The sequence below is a fragment of the Polypterus senegalus genome, chromosome 7 (genome assembly GCF_016835505.1).
Source record: "Polypterus senegalus isolate Bchr_013 chromosome 7, ASM1683550v1, whole genome shotgun sequence".
Taxonomy (NCBI): domain Eukaryota; kingdom Metazoa; phylum Chordata; class Cladistia; order Polypteriformes; family Polypteridae; genus Polypterus; species Polypterus senegalus.
In genome coordinates, this window is record NC_053160.1 from 159,625,825 (window position 1) to 159,650,014 (window position 24,190).

The window sequence follows — 24,190 nt, forward strand, 5'->3', positions numbered from 1 at the left end:
CATAGGCTTCAGTCTTTAGTAGCGGAAATGCTTTGTGCCGATTACACAAGTACCTTTTCAGGTGAGGGTGGCACATTCCAGTAGACATTTGCTGCAAGCCCAGAACAATTACTGTGTGGGATTTCTGGGGTCCAACTCTATTTATGTGAGTTTCAGTGACTCTAGTGCCTCCCACATCATATAGTAAGTATACTGCATGTGTAGTTTAGGTTGGCTGGAGTCTGTAAAGTTGCCCAGTGTGAGTAAATGTGTGTGTGTGCATGAGTGTGCTGTGCCCTGGTTGGTTGGGTCTTTTCAAACCTCTGTTTTTCCTTACCTTCTTTCTCCTTTAATCTTTTCCATCTTTCATTCCCCTATAATGTTGCATCCATTTTTCTACCCTTTGTGTTTCTTTTCGCTGATCTTATGTTTGGATTATTCCTGATGGAAACTCATTATCTAAATATTCCGTTTGGTTTAAATATTCTGCTGTATTATATTTTAAATATTCTGTTTGGTTGAGTGGTAAAAGGAAATCTAGCAATTTATATTCTATCCACAGAAAGATTTTTGGCCTGTATTAATGATGAGTTGTGTGCTGTAATATGGTTCTAATAACAATCAATAATCTGATATTATTTATTAATGTGTTTCAGAGATATCTGCATATTTTAAAGCCACAACATCAGTGATGTATATGTTTAAAGAACCATATGAAATGAACAAAAATTCAACAACACAATCCTCTGCCATCTACTCGGACATTACTCTACGAAAGGAGAATATTGCCTTCGGTTTTCGTACAACACAGACTCCATGCTTACTCTTGTATGTTACATCATCACACAAGGAATTTTTTGCTGTAACACTCAATAAAAATGGTAAGTTCAAGAATTAGTGAGTTTTACACAGGTTTGTCAAAATAGCTATTCTAAATAGCATTGTTACATCTAATGTTTTTGGTAGGTTCTTGGGTTTAAATCTTAGGAAAGTAGCAAAGTTGTTTTCCTCTGAGGTCCTGAAGATGAGTTTGTTGATGAAAAGCTCTCTACAGGTTACTTTAATATGTGCATATTACTTTGTGTGTGTGTGTATGCATAATGTATGTGTGTGTGTGTGTATATATATATATATATATATATATATATATATATATATATATATATATATATATATATATATATATATATATATATATATATATATATATATATAAATATTATACGTATGTATATTAATGTTTTTTGTAGATAATAATCCACAAAGGGAGAAAATGAATCACATATCTCACATATCTTAAAATGTTTTTTTATTCCTAAGCTATCGACAACCTATCAGGTGTCATCATCAGAGGAAAATGATTGGACATACAGGAATCAAAGGCAATATATAGCAAATGATGGGGTGGGGGTGCAAGGCGGGGTCAATAAGGTGGGTTTTGGCAGGTGTTGGTCATAAAGTCTTTTTAATCATTTAGGTGTCCTTCTTTTTAAGCCTGCATTTGCTGGCATGATTTAGCCAGCTCTCTGGCACGTTTAGTATTAGCCCTGAATTTTACTTGAGCCATGTGATATGCAAGCCTTATCACAAACCTTTGCTTCCATATATATATGTTATTTTATATGGTTGAGCTTTCCAACTGTTTCATACTTGGAATGAAAATTACACAGATAGATAGATAGATACTTTATTAATCCCAAGGGGAAATTCACAGTAGTGTATGCTGATTATGGCATGTCGAAAGTCCTGATCTTGAATCTGAGCCTGAATTTCAGATTAATTTCAATTTTGAATGTGCATTTGGGTGGTCTGATGTGATGTCCTGATTTCATGTGATATTGAACAATGACACTGGATTACAATGCAGTATGTCTGTCTGTATGATAGGTTGGTAAAGCCAGCGTCACTTTCCAATACTCCTAGTTAGATGCGAAGTCGAACTTAATGACTGCATTTGCTGATTTGAGGATGTCAGAGTACATGACTAGAATATCACAAGGGGTGGCAAACTACATAACCCCATAATGACCTTCCAGTACAGTTCCACATTTTCAAAGAATTGCAATGCTCTTGCCTTTATCTAACAGCCAATAATGTGCTGTCTGACTGCGCCAGTGTTGTGCAAATGCAGCAAGTTCATTGGTCACTCTCTGACATTTTGTTTTTTCAATTCTCTTGTGATACATAAAACACTAGACAGATGAGCCTCTATTCTGTTTGCAAGTTCCAAAACACATGCTTCCCCAGTTTACTTGTGGCTGCCTTGCATGCATTGTGTTTTCAGGTGAGCGCTCATTTTTTGTTAGCTCTTATGTGCACAGCACTTATCTGTACAACTTAAGACAAAATCAAACCTGTCAGCACAGGTTGCAGACTGGCTGGACTGAGTTACTGGAAATCAATCAATCAATCAATCAATCAATCAACATTTATTTATATAGCACATATTCGTACAAAAAAATGTAGCTCAAAGTGCTTTACAAAATGAATAGAAAAATAGAAGACACAATAAAAAATAAACATAAGTCAACATTAATTAACATAGAATAAGTAAAGTCCGATGGCCAGGGTGGACAGAAAAAACAAAAAAAAACTCCAAAGCTGGAGAAAAAAATAAAATCTGTAGGGGTTCCAGACCAAGAGACCGCCCAGTCCCCTCTGGGCAATCTACCTAACATCAGTCAAACAGTCCTCTTTGTATTTAGGGTTTTCATGGAAGGACCTGATGATGATGGTCACGTAGACTTCTGGCTTTCAGTCCATCAATGTTGGTGCATCATGATGCTTTAAGTAGGTGGTGGTGGCGCAGGCCGCCACCACAAAGAAACCGGAAAAAGAAACAGAAGAGAGAGTAGGGGTCAGTATGGATTTTGGAGCCACTGTGAATAGTTATTATGAAGAATTGAACATACAGAGTATCAGGATTAAGTTAAAGTGAAGTAATGAGAAGGCCATGTTAAAGTAATGTGTTTTCAAATGTCAAACTACTCAACTGGTGGTCATGAGAGTGCACCATGACTGGCCCATGACTTGCTCGTGTTAGGTAAATTACGTCTGTGAGTAAAAAAAAGTATGGAAAAATAATGAAATATTACAAGGCCGTAACTGAAATTGTGTATTGTGATTTGCATCTTAGAAAATACATTTATGAAGAAACAAAATCCAAGTAAACAGCAAATATTTGTCTAAAAGAAAGCAATGCTTGAACTTTCCTTAGTGAATAATTTATTGTTCATTAAACACCTTAATAATTCAAAACCTCAAAATAACAGAAATAAGAGAAAGGAAAAAGTAATACAGTCTTTAACAATAACTAAATGACAATAATTAAGATTCGTCAAAAAAAATAGACAAGGAAAGAAAAGAACATGGGAATTACACAGATACTAAAACAATTCACTGAAGAAACAATATGAGAGAGAGAGCTAATGTAACAATTAAAAAAGAATAAATAACAAGTTGTGAACCACTTGGGGCACCAGAGAGCCCCAAACCCCAGACTCAACTTCACAGAGACAAGTCCCGTTTAAAAAAAACTGATTTATTTGTACAGTTACCTTTCACAAATGTTTAAAAGCACAATCACCACAACTCTCCTCAGTTTCTCTTCTCTCTGTTCTTCTCCTTGACACCTCCCAGGCGAGCTTTGTCCACTTTCACCTGACTCTGACTCACTTCTGTGAGGTCAGTCCCATCCTTTTATATTGGCCAATCTGGATCAGGCAGAAAGGTCATGCCATATGACTCTTCCACAGCACCTCCTGGTGGCACCCATCGTACCCAACAGGGCTGAAATATCGAACAACAACTCCCATGGTGCCTTGTAGGAATCCAGGGCACCACTGTAAACCAGGGGAGCTGCCATTTAGCATTTTGGGGGAAGGAAATGTACCAGATCCATTGTTCTCCCCAGTCTTTCCATTATATGGGCCTCCCAGCTTGGTATCGATCCTGGAACTAACTCAGCCGGGACGCCTGTGTATTCCTCTAGACACTGACATCCTCTGCCTCTGTTCTGGGCAAAGAAGAGTTTTCTTTGCTCCGTTTCTTAGAGTGGCATAGGGTTGGCTTCCCGTCCAGTTAAGGAACCACCCTCCTTCTCAGTCAGGATGCTTGCCTCTTCATATTGTCCATCACATAGTACTTCCAGTACTCTGGCTAAAACCCTAAAAAAAAAAAAAAGAATAATATTAGTTTTGAAGCCCTATAAACTGAATAGAATGAAACTGAATAAAGCAGAACAAAACAACCAATAATAAAAAAAATAAAAATTCTTAACTCGTATGAGGAAGGTCACTGCACAGATAACTCAGTAAATGCCTCAGTACAGAACTGAAGGTGTGGCAGATTTTTATGTAGACCCTCATAACTGGCAGGACACCAGAAGTGGAGGCCACGCCTCCCGTGGCTTGACCTTAAAAAAAAAAAAGAAATGCAAACAAAGGCAAGAAAATAAAGAGAAGTTAAGGATTGGGGAAAGGGTCCATTCAGTGTGGTACAGAATAGAAGGGTATTGCTTGGATTTAAAATCAGCCCTATATTGTAAAGACACTGTAGGCATCTATAGCATTGTGTCAACCCAACAGCCTGTACAAAAATTCACAGGAAGAAATAAAACTGATGCTGGCTTAACTGACATAGCAGAACACCACAAAGCCCCTTCCATTATTCTGATACATGTGCAGTAAGCCATAAGACTGTATTTGTGGAAATAATCACTTATTTTCTTTTTTTTTTGTTTCTTCTCTAGGCCATTTGCAAATCAAAATCAAGCTGCATAATAGCAAAGATGCAGAAGTTTTCAAAATCAATTTCCGAAACCTTGCAAATGGACAACTTCATAAAATAAAAATTCATCGAGAAGCTGGAGATCTTTCTGTGCAGGTAAATGATAGCTTTTGAATTTCAATTCTCTAAATATATCTTTTAAACTATTTTAGTATATAAATAAAACACATTTGAAATATAATATCCAGGGAGCTGTCAATCCCATGACTGATACTAAAAAACAATTCATAAGAGACATTAAAATACTTAACCTTTTTTTGCCACATCCCTGATGGAGATACAGTGAGTTAGAGAAAAGACTGGATTGTAAATTTTCCCACTATTTGTTACACTATTAGATAATAACTACTAGATTTTTACATTTAATGACTAAGGAATTTTAAGAGGGCAATAACGTACCGTGTTGCAAATAGAAGGAATGCCACTGATAATGCTTTTTAAATATACTGTATGCATTAAGAGAAAATATTTTACTACTACCAACTCTAACTTTGCCAAGAATTGTTTGTTTAATAAGTTCTTTCTTGACATTTATTAAAGTTGTATTTGGACATTCATAATAATGGTTTTTATAGCTCTCTTACAATTCTTGCATGGGGTTTCACAACCCCCTTACTCCCTCATAAGTGTCATAGTGACTGGGATGGTTGGACTCCTCAAATCAAGCTTGATCCTCAGAGCAGGTGCCTCCATTGATACATAGTGCACAACAAGGGGAGGGTCACCATAGTAAATTGAGTGCGGTTGTTAAAGCTGGAGGGTAATCGAGTGGGATCAAGTGGACTAATAAAACTTTGCAACCTCCTACCCACTACCAATATAATGAATAGTAGCTCACGACTCAAAAATTGTTGAGACCCAGTATTTGAGAAGCACTGGCTTAGAGTACATTCCTATACTTAAGCACATCCATAAATGATGTTGTTACATAATATTAGTCCTTGATTAAAGTATTTTCAGTTCCATAGTCAATGCGTAAACAGAATAATTTTCAACCAGTCAGTAAGCTATCTGGCTAGCCAGTCTCACACTACGTAGTCGTCCAACAATACATTGCCAAGGCTGTTCATATAAGACTGTGCCTCCAAGAATACCCATGTTTGCTGTGAGGCCAAGTGTCATATCTGAGGGAACTTGATTGTGTATCCATGGATAAAGGAAAAAAATGAAAGCATACCTGTGAATCAATCAATCAACATTTATTTATATAGCACATATTCATAAAAAAAAATGTAGCTCAAAGTGCTTTACAAAATGAATAGAGAAATAGAAGACACAATAAAAAATAAACATAGGTCAACATTAATTAACATAGAATAAGTAAGGTCCGATGGCCAGGGTGGACAGAAAAAAAAAAAAAAAACTCCAAAGGCTGAAGAAAAAAAATAAAATCTGTAGGGGTTCCAGACCACGAGACCGCCCAGTCCCCTCTGGGCAATCTACCTAACATAAATCAAACAGTCCTCTTTGTATTTAGGGTTTTCATGGAAGGACCTGATGATGATGGTCACGTAGACTTCTGGCTTTCAGTCCATCAATGTTGGTGCATCATGATAACAACAACAACATTTATTTATATAGCACATTTTCATACAAACAGTAGCTCAAAGTGCTTTACATATTAAAGAATAGAAAAATGAAAGACACAATTATAAAACAAAATAAATCAACATTAACATCGAATAAGAGTAAGGTTCAATGGCCAGGGGACAGAAAAAACAAAAAACTCCAGACGGCTGGAGAAAAAATAAAATCTGTAGGGATTCCAGACCATGAGACCGCCCCCTCTGGGCATTCTACCTAACATAAATGAAACAGTCCTCTTTGGATTTAGGATTCTCACGGAAGGGCTTGATGATGATGATGGTCACGTAGACTTCTGCCTTTTAATCCGTCCATCATTGTTGGAGCATCATGAAGCTGCGCCACCACCACAAAGAACCGGAAAAAGAAACAGAAAAGAGAGTAGGGGTCAGTAGCGATTTTAGAGCCACCATGAATAGTTATTATGAGAATTGAACATATAGAGTATCAGGATTAAGTTAAATTAAGATTAAAATGAAGTTATAAAAAGGCCATGTTAAAGTAATATGTTTTCAGCAGTGTTTTAAAGTGCTCTACTGTATCAGCCTGGTGAATTCCTATTGGCAGGCTATTCCAGATTTTAGGTGCATAGCAGCAGAAGGCCGCCTCACCACTTCTTTTAAGTTTTGTTCTTGGAATTCTAAGGAGACACTCATTTGAGGATCTGAGGTTACGATTTGGAATATAAGGTGTCAGACATTCCGATATATAAGATGGGCGAGATTATTTAAGGCTTTATAAACCATAAGCAGAATTTTAAAGTCAATCCTGAATGACACAGGTAACCAGTGTAGTGACATCAAAACTGGAGAAATGTGTTCGGATTTTCTTTTCCTAGTTAGGATTCTAGCAGCTGCATTCTGCACTCGTTGCAAACGATTTATGTCTTTTTTGGGTAGTCCTGAGAGGAGTGCGTTACAGTAATCTAGTCGACTGAAAACAAACGCGTGAACTAATTTCTCAGCATCTTTCAGTGATATAAGAGGTCTAACTTTACTTATGTTTCTTAAGTGAAAAAATGCTGTCCTAATGATCTGATTAATATGTGATTTAAAATTCAGATTACAGTCAACAGTTACCCCTAAGCTTTTTACCTCCGTCTTGACTTTTAATCCTAATGTATCCAGTTTATTTCTAATAGCCTCATTGTATCCATTATTGCTGATCATTGCTTTCAGTTTTCTCTTTATTTAACTTGAGAAAATTACTATTCATCCATTCTGAGATACTAGTCAGACATTCTGTTAGTGAATCAATAGAATAGGGGTCATCAGGTGCTATTGATAAGTACAGCTGTGTGTCATCAGCATAGCTTTGGTAGCTCACGTTGTGAGATAATCTGACCTAACGGAAGCATATAGCTTGAGAAGAGCAGCGAACCCAGCATAGAGCCTTGTGGAACACCATATCGGATATCATGTGTCTTGAGTTGTAATACCACAACTAACAAAAATTTTCTCCCTGTCAGGTAGGATTCAAACCAATTTAAGACACTGCCAGAGAGGCCCACCCATTGACTAAGGCGATTTCTAAGAATGTTGTGATCAATGGTGTCAAATGCAGCACTCAGATCTAAGAGGATGAGAACAGATAAATGGCCTCTGTCTGCATTTACCCGCAAGTCATTTACTACTTTAACGAGTGCAGTTTCTGTGCTGTGATTTGTTCTAAAACCTGACTGAAATTTATCAAGAATAGCATGTTTATTTAGGTGGTCATTTAACTGCATAATGACTGCCTTCTCCAGAACTTTACTTAAGAAAGGCAGGTTAGAGATGGGTCTAAAATTTTCAAAGGCAGAGGGGTCAAGATTATTTTTCTTGAGCAGGGGTTTAACTACAGCAGTCTTAAGACAGTCTGGAAAGACCCCCGTATCTAATGACGAATTAACTATGTCCAGAATATTTTCAATTAGCACGCCTGATATTTCTTTGAAAAACCTGGTTGGTATTGGGTCAAGGACGCAGGTGGAGGGTTTCAGTTGAGAGATTATACTATGTAAGTCAGGTAAATCTATCCTGGTGAAAGCATTTAATTTGTTTATAATGGAGTACCGGGGCTTTGGAGGTTCTGCAGTGTTGGGAGATATACTATGTTATCTCTAATATCATTAATTTTTTGATTGAAAAATACAGCAATGTTCTCACAGGTTTCACTGGAAGTATTCTGGGGGCATTCCTTTGTGTTACCTGGGTTTAACAGACGATCAATTGTAGAAAATAAGACTCTGGGATTACTAGCATTGTTATTTATAATATTAGAGAAATAGCAGCGCCTCTCAAGACGGACAGTGTTATTGTATTCTGTTATTTTAGCCTTCAATATCTTATAGTGGATAGTTAGTTTAGTTTTCCTCCATTTACGCTCAGCTCTGCGGCATGTTCTTTTTAAATCAGACACTCTTTGAGTCTTCCATGGAATAACAATACTAGAAGATTTTTTAACTGTCTTTTCACGTGCAACTATGTCAACAGCAGTTCTTACTTTAGAATTAAAGTTTTCCACTTTACTATTTACATTATCCTCGCTATTATAGTTGGCATTATAAACGGACTGATTGCTTAGAATAGTTGTAAGCTTTAAAGCTGCTGATGAGTCAAAGAAGCGTTTTTACACCTGTACTGTATGTCTGCTAGAACGTTAGGAATTAAGATAAGCTAGATATCTAAAATACAATAAACCATAATGCATTGTAGACTGGCACATCTTCAGCCCCTCTACTAGAAGAATATGCTAGAACAGAAAGTCAAAATCAGTAGTTAATTACAGCCATGACCAGGCTTTTTATACAGCCAAGTTGGGATGGCATGGAAAATGCAAATAAAAATGGAAAGCAGTCATTAATACATGATAATTAATTATCTGTGACCTGACATTATCAAGTCTTTCAGAATTTTGTCCCATTCCTCTTGCAAACAAATCTTAAGGTGTGTGTGATGACGCGGGTTAGCTCCATGCTCCCTCTTCATTTTTGGGAGCCTCTTCAACCCAACACCATAACCGGATGAGCGTGGCAGATGAGGACAAAACACACCAGAAGCAATGGGAAGGTGCAAAGAGTTCAGAGCTTTTAATAAAAAAACTAAACAAAACAAAGTTCTAAATAAATAATCCATAAAATGAAGGTGATCAGTGGAGGTTAAAATTCAAATACATAAATCCATTAAAACAATGCAGATGCAGACACCCTTCATCTCCTGGCCCATGTTCCCGATGAAAACCCTATGGTGTCTGTTGGGAGCCTCCAAACCCTGCTCCTGCCTTTCCAGGCTCCACCCAGTGAAAGCACATTCTGTCCTCTCACCGCCATTAATCCGTTGGCTCCTTGTGGCAAGAGGACACTCCTGAGCTTTGAGGTCGCTCCAGCTACTTGGATGTTCAGCAGGAGTGACTCCTAAGCCCACTCCTGAGTACCGGCCACATGCTTCTTCCTGAAGCTCCACACCCGTCCGCCTTCTTCCTCTCATTACACCCACTCACTCTCCTTCACACTCTTGCCTCTCTTATTCTGTGCTGTTTTCCTTCCTTCGTTTTTCCTTCTTCCCTTTCCTGCACTCGCACTTCCCTTTTTAAGGAGAGGACGTGGCATAGCTGCGGCAATCAGCAACTCCAGGCATCAATTAGGGATGCAGGCAATCCTCCACCTGTATATTAAGTGCAGGGCTGTCCACTCCCACATCGCGCACGGGAGCCACTCTCTCCCCACTACGACGACTACCCCACACAAAGACACAAGTGCAGGAATTATTTATTTAAAAGACAGCAATCAGTTGCAGACCTCACTTTACCATAGTATGCAACAGTATGGTGTCTTCTTTGAAACACATAATGCTCCATACTTTCTCAATATGGAACAGGTCAGGGCTACAGACAAGCCAGTCAAGCACCCACATGCTTTTAACGTAGGGCTTTCATTTTGTACAGTACAGTAGTAACCGGCATTTGTGGATGTGACTACGCATTTCTTCATAAAGGTTTGCCAAAGTACTGCTGAGCCAATGTGAATTTCACTTATTGGTGAATAATGGTTCCTTGTGAAGTGCCATCTCAGGAATTGGAGATCATAGGCAATCAGCTGAGGCTTTTGCTCTTGCCCTTTATACACTGAGTTTTCTCCATATTCCTTGATTTTGTTTTTATTATATCATGCACTGTTGAGGGTGAACTGCCCAAATTCTACCCAATCTGTCTTTGAAAATCATTGTTTTGAAATGTTTGACTAATTTTTGCAAGCATTTGTGGGAAAATTGGTGATCCTCTGCCCATCTTTGCTCCTAAAGGACCTTTCCTGGATGCACCTTTTATATCTGAACATGGTTACAATCACCGAATGAACATCATCTGTTTCTCTTCACAGAACTATTTTCTTTTTTTTTCTTATTTTTATCTTATTAATATCCCTAAATCGCCCCATTCCAACTTTTTTTAGAATGTCTTGCTGGCCCTCAATGAAGTTGGCCAAACTAAATATTAAGTACCTTGTCTTTATACTGTTTGTGTTGGATTCAGAAATCACAAATTTTTGTCATTGCATTTTTCATAATCTCAAAACTTTTTCTGAGTTGAGGTTGTACGTTAGAAATATTGTTGACCAGTGTTCTATAGTCCTATTAAAACCTATAAAATCAAATTTCCATGTGTTTACTTAAGTTCATCCTAAACACAAATATTCTCCATCAATCCTGTGTACATTTTGTATCAAGCTTAACTCTTTTTAATGGGAGGATGGATGTGTTCAGAGTTTAGTTTAAACTAATGGAAATTAACCAAGAGAGTATAGACATTGTTTAAAGGGAAAGGCAAATTCATAGTCTGATGTCAGGCAATTATTTTAAATATCAGTGGAGGTAACCAAACTGGTAAACCCAAAGCAAGAGTGCAAATAAAAAAAACATAGACTAAAAGAAGAATTTGAGCCATAAGTTAAAATACTGTCTTGAGCCTCATATCTCTAAGAAGCACAAGGTTCCACAGTTTTATTTACAGAAAATATCCAACACTAGAATGCCAAGGGCTGCATGCCACCCTTATAAACAGAGGAGGCATGTGACTAGCAACAGGGGTGCCACAAGATGGAATGGTGGCAGTCGACTAGGCAAAATGGGGAAAGGACTGCGATGTGAACATAGTAACCAAAAAGAAAGGTGACAACAAGAAAGACAAATTAATTGTGCGACTAAACCCTGTGAAGCAGGAAACAAATTCAGGAAAACCTAGCCAAAGACTGTTGAACCTAAAGTCTAAATCAATGTAACACTTCTAAAAGGTTTTGTTTTGAATCCACAAACTTGGGTTGCTTAAATCTCATTGCATCTATGAAGCCACACTGTTTGATACACTCTGACAAAGGGACATCACGCTGTAGCAACAGTGCAAGAACACAATGAGCAGCACTTACATGAAAGTATACAAGGCAGACAGTGTTGCCATGAGATAGACTGAACTTTGACATTTTTCATTAGATTATCTGGAACAAAAAATAGGTTTTTTGGGAATCTGAAAAAAATTAATTCACAGTAGGAAGAATTAACAAAATACAATCAAATCGTGTCAGTTGCTACAAACAACATTGCAGAGCCCACAACACCCAAAATTGCAGCAAGCACAGACATTGTCCACAAAATAGCATGATGACATCACTGTCGTGACTTTCAACCAAAAAAAACAAATAGAAATATCTATCTAAAATTCTAAAAATGTAACCAAAAGAACCTAAAAGAAGCTATAACACTGATTTATGACAGATCAGCATGTAACTTTGCACTGCTTTTAGTTTATTGCTGAGTGTGGAACGTGCTTGTTGCATCAATGGCAATATTGCCTATCATGAAATTGTAGACTGTTCATTCATCAATTGCAAGAAATAAACATTTAACCATCAGGTAGACTGAGCTCAATCAATAACTTTTAAGCTCTGAGTGGTAACTATTGATTTCAGCAGTGGAGTAGCACAAGAGCAAAATGGGCATTTTTATTTGTTGCCATACTCTGTAGTCTGTATTGTAGGTAAATTTACAAAAGATCTATTTCACAAGGACCTTTATAATTCTATAGCATATCAAATAATATTCCACTTTCTGCTGTGTTATTCTAACATCATTTTGTTAGGGTCTTTGAATTTGGAACATCACAACCAATTAGCAATGACACAGAAAAGCCATAAGCAATCTAGGATATGCCTGTAGGAACACAAGAGCAAAATTGTAGCCCTAGGATACTTTTTTTTTTCAGGACTCGTAAGTGAGCTATATAATATTTGGTGGCCAACTTGACCACCTTTCTGAGGTAATAATCCTGCATCAGCGTAAATCCTTTAGTAATGGGCTGTCTCTTTCTCTGTTTATTTCATGAATGTCAACAGTGATGTCAGACAAACAGAGAAGACAATCTGCACATAAGAGACTGGCAGTGTACTTTAACCTGGTCATCCATTTTTAGTTGTTTATTGATATTTTAACATTAATTTAGGTGATCTTTGAAAAGCGTGCTTGCAAGAACTTTATTGTTTCAGAAGTCCTAATTGCATTTTCTGTTTTCATTTTCTGGACTTGTTTATACTCCATGAAAATTGGGAAGATTCCATTAATCCTCTCGTGTCATTTCACTGTCAGGAGTATACAAAATTTCCTCACCTTAAAATTTAGGTGCAACTCCGTCACCTTTTTGAACAAGACAAAGTTGCTATTGCTATCCATGGGAACAGAATTTTTCGCAGCTACTCTTTCTTGCAGTGAAGCAAATATGTACTTGACCAATGACTTGATGATGGCAGATTATTTTACTCGGTAACAAAGTATGAGACAATGTATTTTAAGAATGAGACTTTGTTTTTTTAATGCTTTCAGTTTTAATTTTCAACTCTTTTTTCATTCATACCCAGACAGTTTTAGTCATTTTAACATCCTGCACAGTCTGTCACCCCATTTATCATAATCAGCAGCAATGTCACAGAATCTGGTGTTGGTAGTCAGAGCAGAGACTAACATATTCATCAGCCTTTTGACCTAATTAGTGAGTTTGGTAGAACTAACGCCCTGCCATTAAGTTCCTAAAAGGTCATATTATAATTTAATGTGGGGCGTTTGGCTCAAGTGCTGTCTATATTACCTGTTGTGATGGAAACCTGGGTGTCAGCTAACCCAAACCCCGACATGGACATAGAATCACAGTCCTGGGTTCAAATAAAAGTTGTTTATTAACCAAAAAATACCTCAAAAAGCACAATTCACAGGTTTTTCTCCCAATAACTCTCTCACTACCGCAATGCCCTCCTCCAGTCAAGTGTCGCCGCTCTACTTCCCAGCTCCAACTCGCCTGAATAAGGGAGTGCGGTCCCTTTTATTACAGATCTTGAAGTACTTCTGGTGCCTGGGTGACTGCCTGATGAAAGTACTTCTGGGTTGCACGGAAGTCCATAATAGGGAGCTTGTCTCCCTACAGCACCCTCTTTTGGCACCCAGTGACCCCAGCAGGGCTGCTCTGGTGGACTACATATCCCAGCATGGCCTGCTGGTTCCTTACTGTGCACTAAACACCGGGACCTCCATCCACATCTTCTCTTTTTAATGGGTTGTCCGTCCACCCTTTCTGGTCCTTCCATCCAGGTCTGCTCCCTTTCCTGGCCAGGATGCCTGTCCAGCCCGTGCGGCATCTAAACTGTATTGACAGGTGGCACTGTTGGTTACATACTTAACTAGATCAAAGAAAACAAAACATAACAAATAACAAAATTACTTGTGTACAGTAGAGGTTAATAAAATTAAGTATTAGTGACAGCAAAAGCTGACAAAAGAAGAGTGAACTGCAAAAACAGTATGCACATTGTGATCGTAAAATAAATAGATGTAGTGGAAGAGATAAATGAAACTGGGTGGAGGAGCATGCAAGAGGAGCAGAATAAGTTTCAGTCAAAGGAAATATGACAGAACTACTGTATATGATACTGATAGAATTCTGTTAAGAAGGAAAACAAAATAGCTTAGACGATGGTGTGAGGAAATAGTAGGGATACTTCAGTGGGGTACTTAATGTAATGGATCCTGATCTTGAGGGGATGAGAGGGAATATGGCTTAATTGCTCCCTAGAGAAAATGTTAGGGTGCTGTAACCAAGTAAAGAATAAATATTAAAGGCTGGTAGGGAACTAAGGAAGCACATAGCTCTTGGTATACTGTAGATGGTAAAACGCTCCTGAAAGTAAATGCTAAATTCTTCCCTGAAATTTTGTATCATTTTTTTATGAAGGTGTGGCAAACTGAAGAAACATGAAAGGGCTGGTGGAGGTGTTTGATTGTTAAAATCCCTAAGAAAGGCAATTTGAGCAATTGCGACAACTAGAAAGGAATAACAATTCAATTGAATAATATGCAGATTCATAGCAAAAATTACTCTGAATAGGTTTAAAGTAACAGTGGGCAGGCAGCTAAAGAAAAAAAACAAGCCATTCTAAGGAATAATAGATCTTGTGTAGACCAAACTAATTGCTTAGGTCTAATTATTGAACAGTGAGGAGAATGGCAAGCCCAACTGTATCTGGTCTTCATAGATTACCAAAAATCTGTCGACTTGGTTGAAAGGGATACAGTAGCATGTGGAGTATAATGAGAAGCTGTTGACTGCCTAGCTAAAGAGATTAATTGAAAAATTACAGATGCTGGGGTATACATAAAGGTAAATTGACTGAAGAATTTCCTGTGACCTCAAATGTGAGACAAGGATGTATTCCATCACTCATTGTTTTCCTTATGGTGTTACGATTATGCAGAGACCATCAGTAAATAAAGAGGAGAAGAATGATGTGGGACCTAAATAAAAAACTGTAGGATCTCGACTTTGCTGGTGATATTTGCATGCTCTTCAGCACACTTATTGAAATGAAAGGACAGCTGGACGATTTGCAAAGGGAATCTAGAAAGCTGGGCTAAAATTAAATGAACAAAAGACAAAGTCAGTACATTTAAACACACACTGAAGGGCAGAGTTCAAACTCCATGGAAATAATATGAAGATATGGAAGAGTTTACATATCTTGTCAGTACAGTGACAAAATCAGGTGGGACACAAGAAGGTGTACAGAACCGAATCAGAAAAGTGAATGGTGCATTTACACAGCTGTATGGTTAATGGAAGGCAAATAATACAACAAGGCGGACTACGATGAGAATTTGTAGCTCAAATGTTAAGAGCATGCTTCTGTAAGGCTGTGAAAAATCTGACATTACAAGGTGAATTATTCAGAATCTGCAAGTGTTCATTAACAGAATGCCAAGAAGAATATTAAATGTAAGACAGCCAGAGACAAATTGTGGGCAAATGGAGAAAGTACACAACTGCAAATGAGGAGAAGAAAATGGAGGTGACTGAGACAAATCCTGCTGATGTATACTCAAGTAGTTGAAAAGAAGGTCTTGGACTGGAACCCACAGAGATCAAAAGGCTGAGGATGGCTTGGAGGAGAACAGTGGACAAGGAGGCAGCAATATTAGGGTAGATGGGTGGCAAGGTCAAGGCAATGGCAAGAAACAGGACAAGGTGGCACTTCTGTATAGAGGCTCTATGCTCCACCTAGGAATGAAAGAGAAAAAAGAATGTAGGCCTAAGCACTGAATCTTTTTAACCATTTAAAATGTACTTGTAGCTACATCTGCAGAAACAGGATTGGTGAATATTCTCAAATATACAATGCTATTATGCTTTATCATTTTATCATCAGGGGATCTTTCGATTCTTAAAAGCTCTTTGTCATTTGAAACAGATTGTGTAACTGGGCAAAACACATTAGCTTATTCACAAATGGTGACACTGCAGCTTTACAAATATATTGTGTTAAAGTTTAAGCACTGCACTGCCCATGTAGTTTATGTTACCACCACCATTTATCTTCTTAAATGTATGAGGGGGCCCCAAAAATTCCAAGAATCAGTTAATAGAACAGAAGTAAGGTGTAATTTATTATATATGCCACTAGGTATCGTATTCCTAAAGCCTGCTTAATCAGTTCAGTGAGTGGCATCACGCTGAGTCTGTATTTTTGGCTTTTATTCTACAATTGTGCAGAGTAATGAATGGGTAGATTTTTAGTTAATTTGGGTGATTTTATTTCTCCACGTTACCAACAATGGATTTTCTGAGGATGATGATGATCACATTTTTCAACATTGACAGTTTTTTCCCTGTGGGCTGTTAATCGGTGACATTACATTGAACTGTTGAGGTGTCTAAGGGAGAACATCCAGGAAAACGTCTGGAGAACTGGAGCATCCAAAACTGGATTTTGAATCATGGCAGCGCACCTGCACACACTGCATTGTCAGTCAAAGAATTTTTGACTAAATGTGGTTGTTGCTTCATACCCACTGTAATTACCAGATTCACCAGACTTCTGTTTGTCTCCAAAATTAAAACTGAAGGGAAGAAGATTTGCTGCCATGGAAGAAATGCTGGAAAAATGAAGGAGGCTCTAAACATAGTAACAAAAGATGAGCACAGGAAATATTTCCAGGAATGGGAGAAGTGCATTACATCTCTAGGAGAGTATTTTGAAGGTGACTAAAAGAGAATTTCTGAAACTTTTATAATAAAGGTATTTTTAAAAATTGCAGAAAGTCTCCTGAGGGGATCATTCTGTTACAAGTGAACAAATGTAGTCAGAATTCAGAATAGTTACCAGTGAAAAAATCTGTACAGGAGCTTGGGAGTGATGACTACTGTAGTAGTTTTGCACATATAGACTACACAGACAGTTGAACAACCCAGACAACTTTGTGAAATAGCATTAAATGTGAAGATCTGGAGTGCCTATGATAATTATAGGCAGTTGACCATTGAATGATACTTTAAGGAGGTCCTACCACTTACAGCACAGAGGTACTTCCCATTAAGCTAAGGTGTGACTAGACACTTCTGGCATTATTTGTTAATTTCTCTTTCATGTGATGCCAGCAGCCTTCTCTGACCAGTTCTGTATCTGGACCTGTTTCAAAGAGAATGTGTATTTGACATTCTAGTACACTAATTGAAGTCCACTTTGCAGTGCTTGGTGTAATGTTCTACAGAAAGCAATTTGATGTCCTGCATCTTGTAATGCAAACCAAGAGGCTTTTATCCAGTATTAAGGATTTCCACACGTGTATTCACCTTGATGTAATACATCTTTCCACTGCTTTGAAATGAGGTGTCATCATTTCTTTAATATGTACGTGTTTGTGCAAACTGGATAATTTTTTTTTCCATTAGAGAATGTTCATTATCTAGTTTTGCAATTTCTGTCCAATTAATTATATCCATCGGCTATGCTGTGTTTTTCACTTAAGGTTTTCCTCAGTCCATTTATTAAGACTTTAAGCACTAGAAACCAAGTGGTGTCCCATTTTGAAAATCAAACAGAAAAAGCTGCAGCAATTTCCAAAGATTTTATCAAAGCAGAAAAAAAACTGCGCATCCAGAGATAAAGCAAATGCATTTGTTATTTATGAAAGTTCAGACGGTGAACTGGAAGCTAGTCATTCCATTCTTCTGGAAAATGACCCCTATTTGCTATAATTGCTGACACATTCAAATGATTTAACAGTTGTTGACATTGGCAGACACCTACGAAGGACAACAATGTACTTTGAATTTTCCGGAATAGAATTATAAGAAGGAGGCAGATTATCTGATATAAAAAGCAATGACAGTAACAGCATAAACAATAAACAAAAAATCACTTCAGCAGCTTTAACTGCTTAGAAATTTGTGCACTATGTAATTACTGTACATTTTATTGTGTTTTTCTTGTGAGCAAATCTGGTCAATGCAGTAGCTTACTATGTAGCAAGATGTGCAGTTTTAATTATTGTAATTGCTGAAAGTTGGGAATGACAAAGAAACAGAAACCAGTATAAGTTAAAAAAACAATTTCTTTATTCTTGGTGAGTTAGAGAGACTGCAGCCTCCCCACGCCTTTGAAGAGACTGGAGCCCCCCCACCACCCCCAGGTCAGTGCCACTGGCTGGTCAGAACAGAAAGTCTGCTAATATAAGAGAAAATCCCTCTCTTATATTACCTAGCTTATTCATTAGCCAAAGAGAAAAAGCATGACAGTTCATTTTGAGGTCATACATAGATTGCTTTAAGTTACGTTTACATCCTAAATATTACATGCAAGAGTGCACAGAGTTTCTTATCCAAATAAAGAGCTATTAGGGCGCTCACATTCCTAAGAAATACGCTGTTATCAGCACAGACACACAAGACCAGTTTAAAGCAGTTTCTTATAGGCAGCATTTTCTCATAAAAGAATGCAAGTTATCTAATAATTCTGTGCACAAGCTTAATTCTTTTCTACCTAAACGAAGAACAAATCATATAGAAGTAAAAATCATATAGCTCTCTGTAGCATGATTAATATAAAATATAGTCCTCGGTATTTGTAACATAACTACTTATAATCATTACAGTTAATAATGTTTTTTTCTTTCTCATTATACTGCATGATTTATTCAGATGAGCATCATTGTCAAGAACACGGATGCAGTGTAAAAACTGGAGCACGTTGCGGAGATGTTCACTTTTTTTATAAGCAGAACAAATCTAAAAAAAGTACTGAATCAATATTAGCAATAAGAGCTCTGAGAAAATTACACTGAGAGTCAAAATAAACTCTTCAACATATGTTTAAGCAGGTCCCACAGTACACAGTATGATCATTGTATAAAATGCAATACTTCAAAATGCAAAAATGGTCCCACATGCCATAAAGTGGTGTTCTCGCAACAGGGAATGTTACGTATGTTTCTGTTATAGTTTGTTGAAATCGGATGGTCTACAGAGACTGGAAAGCTATTTTATTCCAGAAAATGGTAGAAACTAAATGTGCAATTTTAGAATATTTAAAGTAGTCCTAGGCATCTCCTAACATTTCAGATTGCATTGAATAGTGATCTGAGGTCCATCCACAGGTGGGTTCCTGCACTGGTACAGCCTACTGTACCCACATTCTTGATTTCAGGTTAGGTGGTGAGCTTTTGTGTTCCCTTCTTATTTGCATCTCATAATAGTTTAAGGAAACAAAAAGCAATTAAAAACTGTGCATGAGCCATTTTTGGAGAAAGCAATTAAAAGAATCTGAATCTAAACAAGCAATTCGAGAAAAATAAAGCCTTGAAAAAGATGCTGTATTTGTAGCAATAAGTGTATACTGACTAAGCAACCTAACTTGAGCAAAAACCCTTGAGCCCTTGCCACTCTTTATGAAAGAAGCTAAGGATGCTATTGACTGTAACTAGAAGTCAATGAAAAAGTTTAAGAACTGGATTAAGTTCTGTATGTGTTTAATTTTGGGTAGTCTGCATCATGTTTGATACCTGGAGCTATACAAGGAATAATTCAATTTTATTTACATTTTTGTTTTCTTCTATTTTCAGATTGACCATTACCCCAGAGAGCAGTTTAGCCTTGTTGCAGATACCGAATTTAATGCAATCAAATCTATTTTTCTTGGAAAAGTTTTTGGTAAGTCAATACTGTATAACAATAACATGGCAGCCGAAAGAAGAAGAAGAAGTCATTATCCATGCCTTCTATTAATTGCTTTCATACAGGTCATCCTTTGCAGGTGGATCTTTATGTATGAGGGTGAATTTATCATCTTCATTGCTTTAATCAGGTTGCATTTAAGTAACAGATGATACCTTGGGCAAGTTAAACAGGAAGCCAGAGTCTTCAATGGATATTCAATTAACCATTAAAACTCTGCAACAATATGAAAATACTACATAAACTGTAGCAGCGTAAATTAAATAAACATTACTGGAGCAAACATTTTGTATCTATTATTATTATCTAATGGTGATACTTGCTTGAGTGACAATCATCATGAAGGAGATTGAGAAACAGATACATAACTGAATTGGTAAGAAAAGGAATTTGGAATTTGTGACAAAACTAAAAAGTCTTTTTTTTATTCTGATTCTATACTTATATATATTTTATTTAGCACATTTTATTTATACTTTCACCACTGATAATCCATTGATCAATTCATATTCTTAATAGACATCTACAGTACAGGACAGCAGAAAGCTACAGTTTTTCTTTATAATATTTGGAACATTGCGGGACACATCCAACAAACTCATTCAGACAGAACCAATTTGGACAATTAGTCTTGGGTCTTTGAACTGGAAACTAAATACAGGAATAATGTGCGTACATGAGTAACCCTTACCCATAACCCAGTACTCAGAAAAAAATAGTAAAACTGTGGGAGTCAAATAGAAGAGGTTTGCTCCAGCAACTGAGGAACTTGTATGGTATGCTGCCTTTCAGTTGCACAAGTGGTAAAAATCCATGGGCTCGGGTGGATCCAGTTGCCATTGTCCTTGTTGAACGAAAAATGGCATAGGCAAGAGTAAGCTGACAACTTTGCAAGGCAATTTTAAAGAATTAGGTGCTGTATTGATGAGGTGGTGTTATAGCAAGATCTGCTTGTGCCATTAGCCAGTCTAATTGTGCTTGAGCAAATCTAGAAGGTTTAACGTATGGCTCAGATATTGGTGTAGGAGTGAAGGATCAAGGTTTATGGGACTTTAGAGGTGCCCTTTGGAAGAGAGGTGCCTTTTATACCACTGGGATTACATTTGGACTGAAGGGGCACTGATGCATTGAGAAGGTGTACGCATAGGCTATTCAAGGGTTGTTTAAATTAGGGAAGGAAAGATAGTGAGAGAAGTTTAGGACAGACTAGTTTGAAAAGTTCATATGAAAGAAAGGACAGTAACATAAATTTAAAAAAAGTGATTCTTATATTACTAGTTAACTGATAATAAGCCAAATTAAAATTAGCAATAAGATAAAAAATCTCTTAGCCTTAACATTAGAAGCTTTAAAAGTAAAAAAGGAACAAATGAATATTTAATTATGATAATACACTGCAGATTTCCTAAAATGCCATTTAGTAATTTCTGAATACGTATACAGTGAACCCTCGTTTATCACGGTTAGTCCATTCCAGACTCTACCGTGATAAATTCATTTTCGCGATGTAGGATTCTTTATTTATAAATCGAATATCTTCGCAGTTAGAGTATAGAAAACCTGTTTACGACCTTCTAAATACGTTTTTTAACATTGTTAGAGCCCTCTAGACATGAAATAACACCCTTTAGTCACCATTACACTCGTATTACCCAATATATTAGACAAAATAAGAGAAAATAAGACATATTAGACGTTACAAATATCATATTACTAGGCACACTCGCCTTTTAAGGCGACCACTTTATCCTCAATTTTTGTGCTCCATGTGTACATCAGGCATGTAAGTGTTAGGGAATGAGAACATCAAAGTGCCCATTCATAACATCTCCTGAAAACCTAAGTTTTTTTTATCCCCTCAAGTGCCTGTCCAAAGTCGTACAATGTCAGCCCGAATCTGTACCGCTAAAGACGGAGTTTCAGGCACTAAATAAGCTATAGATGAGAATAAGCAAGCGCCATCTCCCCTGATATTTACTACGCGGTGAGGCATTTGTACTCCATCAACATTAATTATTTCCAGAGACATAATTTTGTCTATTTTTCCAGCGCATCGCGCACAAAAGCAAGGGAGCGATGAGAGTACCAGAACTCTGCTCATATCGCATCGCTTCGTACCTCAAGCCACAAGTAGTAAGTCTGTAATAAGCGGAATACCGCTACACTTTGCACTCACGGGACGGAAGGACAATCCCGAACGCTTTTATATAGTAGATTATTGTACTGTACATTTAATTGCACACAAACACACACAGTTCTTACACACAACCACTAACCTATGAAGGCACGACCTCAGTAGGAGAGTCTTCAGAGGTGGTGCAGTATCTTCAGGAGGTGCGTTGTTGTCTTCTTCTGCTGAAGGAGTACTAAGAGTAGGCAGTGGGTATCTGGGTGCACGGCTGAAGAACATCTTGATAGGCAGTTGCTGGTGCTGTCTTTTCATATGCGTGAGGAGGCTTTTGTAGGGTATCGCCATCTTTAATCATATCCAAGAGTTTCACATTCTCCTGGATAGTTAGCATCTTCCTCCGGCTAGTTTTATTGTCAGGAGGCTTAGAAAAAGCAGCACATTTGGGAGCCATCGTAGGGCTTAGATAAAAGTTCTCACAAAGCGCATGCGTAGTGACGTAAGCGTGTATGAGAAAAAAATCGCGATAGAGTGAAGCCGCGAAAGTCGAAGTGTGATATAGCGAGGGATCACTGTATACCATATTCTATAAATGCACTCTGGATAAGTAACATCATGCACAGAACATAGCCAACACATGACTTATAAAATATTTGCTCTCCTGATTTCAAAATAAAGTTTTAATAGCAAAAAATATGGGTACAAGTATCAAATAAGCAGCACTTGGTGAGGAAAGCTATGGTTTAATTATCATAATTTTTAAGCCTTCGTTAAATCATTTCAATATTTTTAGTATACAAAATATTCGATATTGTGAATGTTTATTATTAAAGCATAACATTTTGATATTTTATGGCTTTCAGTTGCAAAAAAACAAAAACAAAAAAGTCACAGTCCTTTGAGGATGACTGACTAGCAAGGCCACACATTTAGTTTGTGTAGGCTTTTGCAGCAAGTGTGCAACATCTGATGTTTAGATGCAAATTCTTCCCATCTGTCAGTAGCAACAAGTACATGGTATCTGAACTCTTTTGATGGACTAAAAAGTTAAAATAAATATTATGGGTGCCATAATGGCACATCGGTTTGGCTGTTTATCTCTGTATTCTTGCCTCTGTGTGGGCTTTCTTCCAGGTTCACCAGTTTTTTTCCTCCTACTTCCTAAAGATGTTGATCTTGTATGACTGTATGAGTGTACAGTATGTGTAGGCCACATATGCTGTCATGAATCTGAATCTTGTCCTGGGTTTGTTCCAGCCTGGGGTCCAATGCCTTTAGAATGGGCAGTGGCCCCCGTGAATCCAAACTAAATAAATGGGTTTAGAAAAAAGACAGATAAACAGAAAAAAATGTATGTGAAAATAATTAGTTGGATTTACAATAGCTTTGTAAAATAAATATTATCGCCATAACTAATAAGCAATATTTTTTCTATCCTAAATAAAATAATGAAACTTGTTACACTTGTTATTTTTATAATGATACTATTTAGCTGATATCTTTATTGCAGCATACATGTTTCAAAAGTCTTATACAATATCAGTCATCTTAAAGGTAGTTGATGAATACACTTTAAACTCTTACGAATATTTGTGAACAATGCAACGTGTATCTTAGAATATGGAGGACAAATTTAGAGCTTGTGTCAGTAGGGCTTAGCTGTTAATTTTAAGGTGCAGTATATAGTATTTGTTCAGAACACTAACCACAGAGGAAAATATTATCATATTGAATTTGCTAGCACTGGCTAGACTGGCCGTTTCTCTTTCTGATAGATGGCATTTTGTTACTCCTACTCTTTCTGAAATCAGTAGGTTGTTTTTAAGTCTTAAGCATCAGTACATGATCTGCTTATTTAATGATATATTTCAGTTATGACATAACCAATGAAACAGGCATTATCAAGTGGACTTCTCCTGATGATTAGTTATTTGAATATTATATTTGTATTTGACTATATGTAGTAGATTCTGTATTTTTTCTGTACAGCGTTGTCTCTTTTTTTTAACTAGACCATATTCATGCAGGTAACGTAGTGTTATGGCTTAGGCACTGAAATTTAAACCACTGCTGGTTCAATTTTCACTTCTGACTCAATGTAAAACCCTCAGTAAGTCACGTAACCTGATTGTCTCCGATTGTAAAAAAAACAAAAAAAAAAAGTAAATAATTGTGATGATTCAAGATCTCCTCGGT

The 24,190-nt window shown here is 37.1% G+C and overlaps 1 protein-coding gene across 1 annotated transcript in view; it reads left to right on the forward strand.

Annotated features, from left to right (window-relative positions):
- The window catches only part of cntnap3 (contactin associated protein family member 3), a 666,293-nt gene that overhangs the window by 621,619 nt on the left and 20,484 nt on the right, over positions 1 to 24,190 (forward strand). The window contains exons 19-21 of the mRNA XM_039759435.1: positions 636 to 860; positions 4,730 to 4,863; positions 19,755 to 19,842. Coding sequence (XP_039615369.1) covers positions 636 to 860; positions 4,730 to 4,863; positions 19,755 to 19,842 — 447 coding nt within the window. The remainder of the gene's footprint in view (positions 1 to 635; positions 861 to 4,729; positions 4,864 to 19,754; positions 19,843 to 24,190) is intronic.